Source organism: Limulus polyphemus, unplaced genomic scaffold, assembly GCF_000517525.1.
Source record: "Limulus polyphemus unplaced genomic scaffold, Limulus_polyphemus-2.1.2 Scaffold2488, whole genome shotgun sequence".
Lineage (NCBI taxonomy): Eukaryota > Metazoa > Arthropoda > Merostomata > Xiphosura > Limulidae > Limulus > Limulus polyphemus.
Window position 1 is genome coordinate 97,500 of NW_013668098.1, and position 13,353 is coordinate 110,852.

The 13,353-nt window shown below is 33.1% G+C and overlaps 1 protein-coding gene across 1 annotated transcript in view; it reads left to right on the forward strand.

Moving 5' to 3' along the window:
- The window catches only part of LOC106467099 (helicase domino-like), a 94,605-nt gene that overhangs the window by 14,436 nt on the left and 66,816 nt on the right, over positions 1-13,353 (forward strand). Inside the window, exons 2-3 of the mRNA XM_022395218.1 lie at positions 2,594-2,990; positions 6,124-7,299. Of these exons, the coding sequence (XP_022250926.1) occupies positions 2,615-2,990; positions 6,124-7,299 (1,552 nt within the window). The 5' untranslated portion in view covers positions 2,594-2,614. The remainder of the gene's footprint in view (positions 1-2,593; positions 2,991-6,123; positions 7,300-13,353) is intronic.

Genomic DNA, 13,353 nt, shown 5'->3' on the forward strand with positions numbered 1-13,353 from the left:
CATACAGAATAATAATAATATATAATATAATAATAAAACATGCACCATGAACAATTATGTATAAACAGGTTGTGATTGCAGTAAAGCCTAAAGGGAAAAAAAATGCATTTCAACCTGAAAAAAAACACCCACTACCTTTTAGATCATGATATGAGCCACTTTGTCTTGAGAAAACAATAAAATGTTAAATTTATACCTTTGCAAGGTCTACAGATGTAGAACTGTCCTGCATTATATACCTTTTAGATCATAGCTCCACTATCTCTTGACCGATTTGGACTCGGGAGGTCAAACTGTTTCAGATGATGTATTTGACCACGCCCAAGGACTTGTAGATTAATTTATTCCAATCCTGCTTAAAAGAATTTCAATTTGAGGATAAGCTGGTAGAGATCCTGAGGAGTAATAAAATCAAATTGGATATACCCGTGCCCCACACTCGGTATTGCTGGTGCACAAAAATATAGCTAATAAAAAGGGTCTCGCAGATTAATTTACTCTAATCCTGCTTAAAAGAATCTCAAGTGCCATGGCTAATGAGGATTCCTTCTTGATTTTTTTATAGCAATGTTATTTTGGACCCCTAACACTACACCGCGACCTACATACTATTAATAAGTAATAAGCACTTGTATTTAGCTTTCTCTCTTGCTTGATGCCATTGCTAAGTAATGAGCTTTGGTGCTTAGAGAAATGGCTTAACATGCAGATGTTATACTTCACATGTCCTTGTTTTGGAATATTATAAAAATTAAAAAGTGAGTGTTCTTCAGTTCATTTCTAAGTTCTTGCAAATAGCCAAATACTTTCTTTGCAAGTGAACATAATTATCAGTTGACTCTGTTGAAGAGATCGCCTGCGACATCTTTCAAACTTAAAATGCACGTGATTTACAAATGGTACAATACCTTGTTGTGCACAGAAAGTTTTGAAACTTGGGGTTATTTTGGGATAGTATTAGTAAGGTTTTTTTGCGTATAGAAAGTTGGTATGGAGAATTCATGTTTTTCTTGTGGGTAATGTAACTTTTTTAAATGTATGTATTTGTAGAAACAGTTCAAAAAAAGTAGTTTTATTTCAGCACAACTACAGAGCTTAGAAATTCAACAGTGCCTACATGTTACTGTAAAAAAAAAACTGTACAATCTTTGGTTTTTAATGTTATTTACCTATACTTTTATCATTTCTTAAAGTAATGTACCTGTAGGTTGGCAAAATTAGGTGCATCAGATACTTGTCTTCTGGGTTTGCCTGTTACTGCAATCAACTAAATGCAGTTGTAACTGACATTTTATGTTAGTCAAGGTTAGATGTTTGTATTGTGAAATATTTTAGTTCGCAGTTTTATCTTTGAAGTTATTTACAGAAAAAAATTAAATCTTGTTCTCAACACTTAACAAGTCAAAGTGGCACATGTTATTAACTTTAATATCCTTTTGTACAGTCAAGCTGCACCCCAGTGTCCATGTGCTTGACCACCTATATTTAGTTGTGTTCAATCTGTTCACCACCATATGATTGAATAGCTATCACATAGTTGTGTTTATGTAAAATTGTAAACTGTATCCTAACAACTAAGTAAATATAACTTAATCCCAGCCTACTAGTAATATCTTGTATTTTACTATTTATAATCAGTGTTATGAAGTACATCATCATATAAACAACCGTACTCTCCTGAGGGTGCTTGAATACATAAACAATGTGATTAGCCTATATAGATGCAAGGTAACTGAATAAATCTTAGGTTGTTGGGAAGAAAATTATTTTTCAAAACACTGCAAGAATACACGAGATTAGATGAACAGTATTGATGTTTATAGAAAAGGTTGAAATATTTTTCAAACATGAAAATTGTCTAAGTTTTACGGTTTATATTTTTTATATATTTTGAAAATGTTTAAAACAGGTACTCCAGTATTGTTGATCAAATTTTGTGCATTCTTGGAAATGCTTTGAAAATAATTTTATGTTCACACTGAGTTTTTTTAGGATAATAAAGTTTATTAGATTTGTGTGAAAAGTTGTTTGACAATGTCACAAAGTTTATTTTCATCAACAGATATTTAATAATTTTAGTAGTAGTGGTAAACTTATAGGGAGAGTCAGAATGCTATTCAGCTTCTTACATATTTAGTACTATCTTACATGTATGATACAGTTTAGAATTAAAGTAATTTAATCCTAAAATATTGGATCTGAAGGCATTTTGTTCTGGCTTTTAATGTAAATTTTTAAGCTCGTTCTATATGTCAATTTTTAAACACTTATTCACTGTAACTTATGAAAAATAAATGTTCAGATTATTCTGACGCAGCTTAAATCTCTCAACATGGGCTCAATCAACTTGACCGACCATGTGACCTCTTTGTAATCTAATAGACTTTATAGGGAAGCAACTTTTCATGTCCTAAGATAACCTTTCAGTGCTACTATATTTGTTATATTAAAGTGAATGTATCATAAGCAGTAATGTGTCAACTTTAAATTACAACTGTTATGGATAACTTTTAAATGTTTTTCTTTTTGTAAACTGTAAGAAAAGAAAAAATTAAAACTTCTGTTTAGTAACCTTTATGATTTATATTTCTAGATTCAGTGGTCTTAAAGGGCCATGATCCAGGCTGGTGGGGAGCCCAATGGCAACAAGAGTGGACACCTGGAGCTTCAAACATCACAGAATACTGACCAACAAACCCAAGTTAGGAATACTCTCTTACAGGTTTCTCAGTCAGAAACCAGGGAGATAACTCCATCAGAGCAACAGATAGTCCAAACCAATGTCACTTCAGCATCTTCTATCCAGTTACAGCCCCAGGGACAGAGGATAGCCTTAGCTCAGCCAGTGGCAGGTACAGTGAATGTCATTGCTGCCCCTGGTACTACAGGTGTTACACCTGCTGCCACTGCTGCTTATCAACATTACCTCATTCCTGGTGTGTCACTGGGGAGTCAAATTCAAAATATAGCTATACCAGCTCAAGTAGCAGGTACCATTAAATTGTTTTACACTTGTAAGCAAGAGTTTGTGTATATGTTAATATCATGGTATGAGGCTACGTCTCCTGATGAAAATTTTTGGGAATATAATTTACTCCTTGTTACAAACTTTGTATAGTACTACATTTTTCACTGATACAATGAGATATGCAGAATTTGTACAGGTACTTGAAATTTTGGAAAGGGGGTGAAAAGTGACTTAAAAGTTTCGGTACTAGAAGTCACAGATAAACAGTTGTTTGTAAGTAGTCATGATCTTGGAAAAGTCCCAAAATTTCACTTTGATTTAAAAAAAAACACACATAAAATAATTTACATTTTACAAAAAAAACGAAAAAGGTTTATTAAACAGAATAATGGTTGTTTATATTTCATTGGACATTGTGAATCTTGTGCATGATAAGTCCTAAGACTTGTAATTTCCAATGGCATGCATGTTTGATGAATAAAAATTTCAGGAAAATGCAAGTGTAATTCCACATGGCATGATTCAAAAGTCTTGGGATCTTCTTTTGTAAAGTATGTACGAGGGATGTCCAAAACATTTGTGGCCTGACCTTTAAAGAAAAGAGAGACTGGTTAAATTACGGTTTTTAAACATAATCTGCTCCTGGGTTTAATGCCTTTATGACCTTTTGGAAGAACTCTTCTTTGTCCTCAATCCATGATTGGACTGTATTTGCAAGATGATCATCACTCTGAAATCTTTGAACTTTCAGAATAATTATAAGGTTAGGGAAGAGAAATAAAGTCACTTGGGATGCAGCTGGTTAGTGGGAATCGAGTAACTTAAAGCCAGCATCGTGGACAGTATTCAAAGCTTTACACAATTTATGAGGTGGGACATTGTCTTGATGGAAGAGTACACCTTTTTTGAGAAATACTATTTTCTTTGGTTTCTTGATGTAAGTTGTTGATTAAGAATGCATAGTAATCACCTGCAATGAATTGACCCATTTTTAAATAACCAACTAGTAAAGTGCCTTGGTATCCCATGAAACTGATGCAGTGTAACTCCTTTGAGGCTGGTGAACTTGGGTATTTCCATTGCAAACTTTGCAATTTTGTCTCTGGGTCAAGATGGTGAACCCATCCATAGTTGAAACCTTTGGAGTAGGAATTGGCTTTAGACAACTAATTCATTTTTGCTCGGATGACAACATGTTTGGAACCCATCTGGCACTAATCTTACTCTTGCTCAAACTGTCAATTGTAACGATTACTACAGCACGTTAGTGATTTGCAATTTCTCTGCTAACTTTCTAATGGTAATTCTTCTATCATATGTAACCAAATCATTAAATTTATCTGTTCTGGTTGTTGTCCAGTCTGACCTTAAACTTGGCGTACCACTTTATTGCTGTTGAATATGATGAAACAACCTCCCCCAATGCTGCTTTCATGTCTTGGTAAATTTCTTGCAGTGTCATATTTGATCACAGGACAAAATTCAATCTCCTCCCATGACGTTTAAAACTGCTCACTCTTTAAGTGTTGTTTACATATAAATAGGTTCAAACTTAATAATTATCAGAGAAAAATTGTACATTTTTGATTGTGCCATGAACTTTTCAGACAACCCTTGTATATGAATTTAATGTTGTTTTAAGCTTTTTACCAGCCTTTTTTAAAATAGTTTTAAGAATAGGAAAAGCTGTTCAAAGAGATTATTGTTATTTGTTGTGATTTACCCAGATGCCAGTGCATGACACACTGTGAATATATTTTTTTAGTAATGAAGTAAGTGAAATTGAATGGGTCACACTAAGTATATATTATCTACATTTTGAGACATTAAGTGGGACTGGAATGTACATTTTCTTTAATTTGAGTATTTATACAATGAATGTGTATAATATATATGAAATATGCTAATTTTATGTTTTTTATTTGAATACTTTGAATTAGAAGAGATCTGCCAACACTGTTTTGAATTAAGTAAGTTGCAAATATTGGTTATGAAATAAAAGTCAGTCAACATGATTGTTTGAACTCAAGGTGTGGCTAACTCTTAAGTATTGAGACTATTAAAGTATTGCATCAGATACATTGAAATACGAAATTAATAGTAATTATTTTAAGTAAAGAAACTTGGAGCTCATTTTAGGACTTTTTTTTTTATGCTTAAGTATACCACAATCTGGAAAATTTTCTCTGTTAAGAAAATGACATCAAATAGGCGTATGTGAACCCTTTATGAAACTTTGACCTTAATCAGGCCAATATGAATCCTTTTTAGAACTTTGACCTTAATCAGGCCTATGTGAATCCTTTATAGATCTTTGACCTTAATCAGGCCTATGTGAATCCTTTATAGATTATTGACCTTAATCAGACCTATGTGAATCCATTATAGATTATTGACCTTAATCAGACCTATGTGAATCCATTATAGAACTTTGACCTTAATCAGGCCTATATGAGTTCTTTTTAGAACTTTGACCTTAATCAGGCCTATGTGAACCCTTTATAGAACTTTGACCTTAATCAGGCCTATGTGAAGCCTTTATGGAACTCTGAGTTTGTGATTTTCTGTAGTAAAATTGCTAATGTTTGATCTGTGTGGTCTATACCAAATATCATTGGTACCCTTAACAAAAGCAATCAGAGAGATTGCATACCCTTACTCCCCACTCCTTTTTGAGATTACTTGCATTTTCACCTTCAAAAACTTCGAAAACCTTTTTCAGGTCTAGAATGATCAATGATCCAGATCAGTTTTTTTTAGCTGGATGAGGAGTCTCAACCTTAATGTGCCCTTGATATTTGGTACAAGTTCAATCACACTTTACAGAGCTATTAAACCAAAACTGCAAAATTATCAGAAATGCTTCAAATTGATCCAGATAAGGATCTGACCAAATTTGGTGAGGACTGTCCCAGTTTGTGTAAAATTTTCATGTACATTGGTATGATAGTTTTCAAGATACGTGCACAGAAATGTTGACACACACGATTGCAATACCCTCGGCGGGTGAGGGTAAAAATGTGTGGAAGAAAGTTGTAATTTTTCTGTTTTTTTACTTTCAGTGGAAGTTTTTTTTCTCTTTGCTTTTGAGTTATAACTAAGGACTACTTCTCTTTGAGAACAAAATAATTACAAATGTTTGTTATTTTTTCCAGTGTCTTTACAACAAGGATCAGTTAGAACAACCAGAACTGCACAGACTGAAGCAAGTGTTTCATCAACATCTTATGCTATTAGTTCACCACAAGGCTTAGCACGTATTCTTGCTGCAGCCAGTCAGAGTTACAATGTTCGAACCGGGAACCGTCCTGTCACAACCTCCGACATTGGGTTAACAGGTCATTCTCAGCTGCAGGCACAGTCCACTGTGCCTGTCACTGCAGTGAGTGTACAGAATGTCCAGTTACAGAAACTAGGAACAGTAGGCTCCACTGTTCTTACTCTTCCTGTTGCTACTGTGAGCATGCCTCAGAGGACAGTGGTAAGAACAGGGAGACAAGATGGTGCTGGTGTGTGCTTAACAACGTCTGGAACAGGAACAGCAGTTTTAGGACATCAGCAGCAACAGGCCATTCTTCTGAATCCTACTGGTGCTTTACATGTACAGAGAAGCAACGTCAACAGAGTTCATTCCTATAGCTTAGCAAGTGCTAACACTGTTACGGGCCCTCTAGCTGTTCAGAGTGGCAGCACTGTTCTGCAGGTTGGAACACCTAATCAGAGCTATCTGGCATCTTCAGTATCTAATCTGATTCCACAGTCTAAGGTTGTACCTTCCCTGTCATGCCAAGTTGCACAGGGGCAGACTTCAAATAAACGAAATGCTAATAGTTCCCATAGTACTTCTGTAAATACATGTATGTCAAGTGTCAGTAATAATACAATGCCTACTGTAAATAGTGTGACTTCTAATAATGCCATTGGTGTAGGAGGACCTCCCTCCAAAACTTATTCAGTAAGTCCTGTAACAAATAGAAACTTAAGTCCACATTCAAGTCCGAAACCTAAAAGACTTAAACTGGAACTAAAACCGCCTCCAAATGAAGAAACTGCAAGAATGCGTAATAAAATATTAGCACATAAAATTCAGCAGTTGAAGAGAAACAAAGATAAATATACCGAACATTTGACTGAATTTTTTTTCCTTCAAAATGGTGGGAATATGATGGACTACTTTTTGTGGAGAAAACGTGCAACTCCTCAGTTAATGGCTTATTTAAAAGCTCATGTTTTAGATAGTGATGAAGAAGAACAAAAAGTCCAAGCAGAAATTAGGAGCACAGTTCCTGGTTCCTTCACTTCTACATCTGCATTTATTCGCACCGGTTTAGGTAAGTATTTAATTTCTAAGACGTAACAAGTTTGAAAGATGTTAATGTGAGTGTGTAAGTTTTTTACTTCAATTTTAATAATTTTTATTACAGGTCTGTTAAAATACAGGCTGACATTTCTATACAGCTTAAATTTGTATTGATAGTAAATGCTATTTGACATAAATAGTACAGAATTTGGCAGTATTGAATGACTTGTTCAGTATCCTTACAATGATATAACATTGTATTATTGAGAGCAACATTGAATTGTGTCCTTGGAAATTACATACGCCTCTCGTGTTACTGCATCCTTAAGTTACTCTGTAGCTTTTGGGTTATTTTCAAATAAGCCGACATGGAGGACAGTATAACCCACTTCTGTAGATATACAAAAAAAAAAAATTTCTTTTCCTACTGTACTTTACAATCAGTTCAAATGAAGTACAAAATAACAGAGCATGACTTTCACAAACAGGTCTGTAATTGTAGTGAATGTTGCTCACAAATACCCTTTCTTCCAGCAACACATCAAATGCAAAGCTTTCATCATTTTGTACTGACAATCAATGTTAATCATCTCTAAAATTAAAGCCTTTTTGGCTTTACGTTTAATATCCTGGGAATGAGATGTAGGCTTAGTGAAATCATTTTGTATTTGACCTTATTTTCATTGGTGTGTATCAACTTTAATATAAAAATGGGTTTAAAACTTAATTATATATATATATTGAATGAAACCTTTTGATTGGTAATATAAAAATTTGGGCTATGGTAAAAAAGTTATTATTTATTGTACTCTAGTGATCATAAACACAGTGAAACTGTGCTGTATTTTTGAATCAAAGCAAAAAATTTACAGCTTTATTGAATAAAAACTGTGTGGAAATTTTAAGTCTTACAAAACAGTAATTAAAACTACAACAATCATTTTTTATTGTTCCATAAAAAAAAACATTTCGATTAAATTGTTTCAACAAGCTGAAAATTCATTCAGATATCTTGTATAAAAATATTTTATTTGCAGTGGCTACATAAACTGTAGAAAGTAATTCTGAAAAGTCAAACTATTTCATCCACTAGTTATATTCTACATTGCAGTAAAACAAATCATACAAGAAGTATACTGATTCACCACTACTGGTTGTCAGATTTAGCAGTATCATTCTAGTAAAGTATAGGAACTATATAGTAAAAAATGAATAGTGTTCAGTAGTTTCAGTCAACATTGAAGCACGAGTTGTTTATTTCTTATAGAAATCAGTAAGAATTAGATTTGTCAGCGTGGGCTCGGTCCCTGGGACTGACCTCATAATCATTTTGTGCTTGTTACAGTTTTCATGCTATAACTTTTTAATTATTAAGCGTATGTTAATGAAATTTGGCAGATTATCAGTAAACATTACAATGCTTTCGTACATAAAATACCTTTTTTTTTATTAAGTCTTAAGGCTTGTAAAGCAATGTTTTTATCATGCCTTTTTTTATTTTCATATGTTGTCTATCTATCATACAAAGTAATTTTCATTTTAAGATTAAAAATACATTTATGTCAGATAATTTTCAAATTTCACATGCAAAATCTTTATAATGTCCAAATTATTATCAAACCTTTTTTTTAAAAAAAACCTATTTTATCTGTTATTCTCACTAATTAATCTCTATATGGATTTTGTAGATTTGACTGATCTCTTAACCACCATAAAAAATTAGGAAATTAATATAAATTATGCTATTTTCATTTTAGAATGACTATATATTATAACACAAAACACAAATGTTTAGTCTAAATAGCTTAAATGTCATAATGTTATACATTTATAAATATTTATTATTTTTATTATATTGACCTTCCAGCTGTGCTTGGCTAACAGTACAGAAGTTTCAATGACACAGCGCATGTGTACTCATGTTACCATATCCAAAAATATAAAACTACAAAGTGACCTCTCTTGGCTGTGTTTTAGTGGACTAGTATTTTGTAAAATACAGTCACAATTCAATTATTATACGGTACATATGTATATAGATTATTATTAGCTACAAATAAGTTCTTAAACTTATTTTTCTTAAAACATAGTACAGTAAATAAAGAGTATAGTAAACAATTATCTCTTCTAGTTACGAACTTTGTACTTGTTTGCTACTTGCCATGCTACTCAACTTATTTAGGTCTAAAATATGCATGAGCAGTTCGTTCAAAACCATATGCTTATCACTTTGTGAATGCATTCAGATGTTTCAGCATATTCAGCTAAGTTTGCCTTCATTACAACTTTACATTTATTTACTTTGCAATAATTTAGCTTTGGTTCTTTCACACATAGCTATAAACAGCTTTTAGGTATTTTTTATTTACTATTGCTTCATTTTTGCGAGTTTCTTTGTTTCAACTCATAAACACGTCATACACTGAACGTTCATAACTGTTTCATAATCTGTAAACTTATAGAATCCATTATTTTCCTGTATTGTTTACTTTATGTGTAGTTTTATTAAATAATGTAAGTCTGTTTGTCTGACCATGTTAAATTTTTCAAATAGACCTGGATTTATCAATGTAACTTGATGCCTGCTAGAAAGCATAGCTTAAATAATGCATGTGAAAATGATAGAACAAAGAAAATTCAAGAGAAGAACTTAAAAACTACCACAAATGTTTTTTCTGGTTGTGGCTAGTGTGTGTGTATACATCTGGTGTCCTCCAATACTAAATGTAGTCTAGACAGTTCATATGTTTTGATGATTCCATGTTCCAAACTTTTATAGGTCTAAATAGTACATTAAATAAAGCATTTCTTGACCTTCACTCCATACTCGGTATCTATGCCTTTTATTAATTAATTGTCCTTTGTTATTCATATTTATTTCATTTATTTTACAGGAGTATTTATGAGGATTGGAGATTTGACTTGTCAGAAAAATAGATTATTTAAATAATTGAATATCTGTTGTTTTACTTAGTTGAATGTGGATTACATGAAAATATAGGTTCATTTTCTGTCTACTGACAACAACAAAGGCAATGCTGAATACAGCACTTCCATTTTTACCTTATATATATTTTAAATAATTAACAGTTATTTCAAATAACTATTTTTAATAGTATGTTATATAATGTTTTGAATTTATATTGCAAGTTTAAAAGAAATGAAGCTATCGGCACTATAAAATTGAGGGATATTATAAAACAATGTAGTATAACACCATTTTTCAGTGGTTGAAGAACAGGGCAGTTTTAAACTCTTGTATTATATTAAATTAATATGTATATAATATTTACCAAATATGTGAAAAAAGTAATTGTTTCATGAAAATGAAAATATATTAAACTTATTGTTTGGATTAAATACTTAGCTTGTATAGGTTTAAACTCCAAGACTTAATTTTAACAAGAGAGGAGATATGGGAGCCTAAAAGTTAATTCAAAAACCTCAGTTAATATGCGAGTATTTATTGTATTTAATATAGGTTTTACTTTTTTTTACTGTTCACTTGACTGACTTGCTAACTCTAGTATTTATTGTATTTAATATAGGTTTTACTTTTTTTTTACTGTTCACTTGACTGACTTGCTAACCCTAGTATTTATTGTATTTAATATAGGTTTTTACTTTTTTTTACTGTTTACTTGACTGACTTGCTAACCCTAGTATTTATTGTATTTAATATAGGTTTTACTTTTTTTTTTTACTGTTCACTTGACTGACTTGCTAACCCTAGTATTTATTTTTGTTGTGTCTCCAGAGTGTAATAAAATTATAGAAATATATAAGGTGGTGAATTCATGCTTAAATTTATCTTATGTAAATCTAATTAACACATGGTAAAACTGACAAGGCATCAGACTAATAACTGATAGACTAATCAACTAATTAACAGTATCCAACAACTACAGCTTAATGATATTTTCAGTTAAAAGAGAATTTATCACCTTAATAGCTTGCCTACTTGTTAATATGCTATTGAATTTTACACCTGTGTTAGTTATAGTTACAAACATTGCAGCTAGTTTTTAATAATTATAAGTATTGTTTACAGCTAATATGAATATTAATTGTGACCAGATTATCAACTGGTAAAAAAAAAAGCCAATGCTCATTGATGGTCACTGGCTATGCAGTATAAACCCACTGACATTTTGCCAGCTGGACATCTGATTTAAGAGTTTTGGCTAACACATTGTACCATGCAGTTTACAATACATTTTGAGAAGGAACAATGGTTGCTGGGATACACAACAAGTACTTTGCAGGTGTATCAGTAGTTGGCAGTTTTCATAAATCTTCCCTCCATCAAAGAAGTGGATTCTTTCCCAGACCAACAGAGGTCATTACTTTGAAGTGGTAAACTTCTTATTCTGCAAGTACAAAGGGATGCTTTGGGGGGGGGGGTAGATTCACCACAGATCAAACAAGAGGAAATAGGTGTAGAGGCACACTCAGGCTTTGGTTTATTCTTGGTGGAAAGAACATCTTCATTATTTGTGAAGTATGGCAGTGCAGGCTCACTCAAAGATTTGCCTCTAGCTCTTATATCATTTGAAAGTGTAAGCTTGTTGAAAACATCAAATCTCTCCTCGTTACCGTGATTGTTAACTATAAATCTTGAGTTGAATGGCTGTTGTAGTGCTCAATATTTCCCTCCTTGCTCGGAATCTTTAGCAGATACAGACTTCTTGTCTGTTACAATAGAACAGTCTCCATCTTTTCGTCTTAAAGTGTTGAGTAGCTGATGGGAAAGAAGCATGGTGATGGATATTGAATGTGTTTTCTGTGTATGAGGTGCTATTGTTATGTCTTTCAAAGGTTTCAGAAATGAAATGATTTACTGTCACAAGGTGAGACCTTCATAAAAAAAGTATTGAAATCTTTGTCCTTGACCTGGGATAGCTGTTTTATCCATAACACTGCAAGTACAGCACACTGAATTTCCAGAAACTTTGAGCACTTATTGTAGGCACTGTTCCATCTAGTGCCTACACCTGTTATTGACATATGTTGTGGTAGTGAGACCATCTAGTGCCTACATATGTTGTGGTAGTGAGACCATCTAGTGCCTACATATGTTGTGGTAGTGAGACCATCTAGTGCCTACATATGTTGTGGTAGTGAGACCATATAGTGCCTACATATGTTGTGGTAGTGAGACCATCTAGTGCCTACATATGTTGTGGTAGTGAGACCATCTAGTGCCTACATATGTTGTGGTAGTGAGACCATATAATGCCTACATATGTTGTGGTAGTGAGACCATATAGTGCCTACATATGTTGTGGTAGTGAGACCATCTAGTGCCTACATGTGTTGTGGTAGCGAGACCTATTCAGCTTTATGTTTTAGCAAACAGCTGTATGCAGTGCATCCCTGAAAGGGTTCACAGTTCTTTGGATTTGTGCACACTTTGCCAACTTAAAATGCTTGCTATGATATAGTGTGAATATCATGTGTGAAACACTTGATGTGAAGCTGGCACCTGATGGCATTCTTTGAATGTGTAATTAATTTTCGAGTGGGTTCTTGAAAAGTGTCAATTATCCACTGAAAAATGAAACTTAGAATTTGCCCTTTTTTGGCACTTTTTCAATATCAAAATCCACTGGTTGTACTTTTGCTGGGGGATGTATGCACGGGGGGTACTAAGGGAATTCAAGGACGTGCGAGTATCCTGATTGTCACAACATGGAGAAAAGCTTTTGTGACACCGTGGGATAAATCTCCTTGTTGCACGAAATTGTTATAAATGTCAAGTTGTATAAATCCAATTATAGCATCCAAAGGGTTAACCATGTTATAAACATTATCTGTAGTAGTTGGTAGTTGGAGCACATCATACATTATAGAAAGTCCTTGTTCCCTATTCGGGGGTATGCACAATAAGTTATCGTATAAAGAAATGATACTGTAATATAATATGTGAAAACATGTCTTTCTTGACATGTTATTTCTATTCTCGTCTTTAATCTGTATAGTTAACATTATCTGGGGGCTCTCTGGGGGGGGGGGGAAATGGAGGCACTAATTAATCTACGTTAGTTAGTTAATTTAAATACTACTAATTTTAACGTAAAACGAA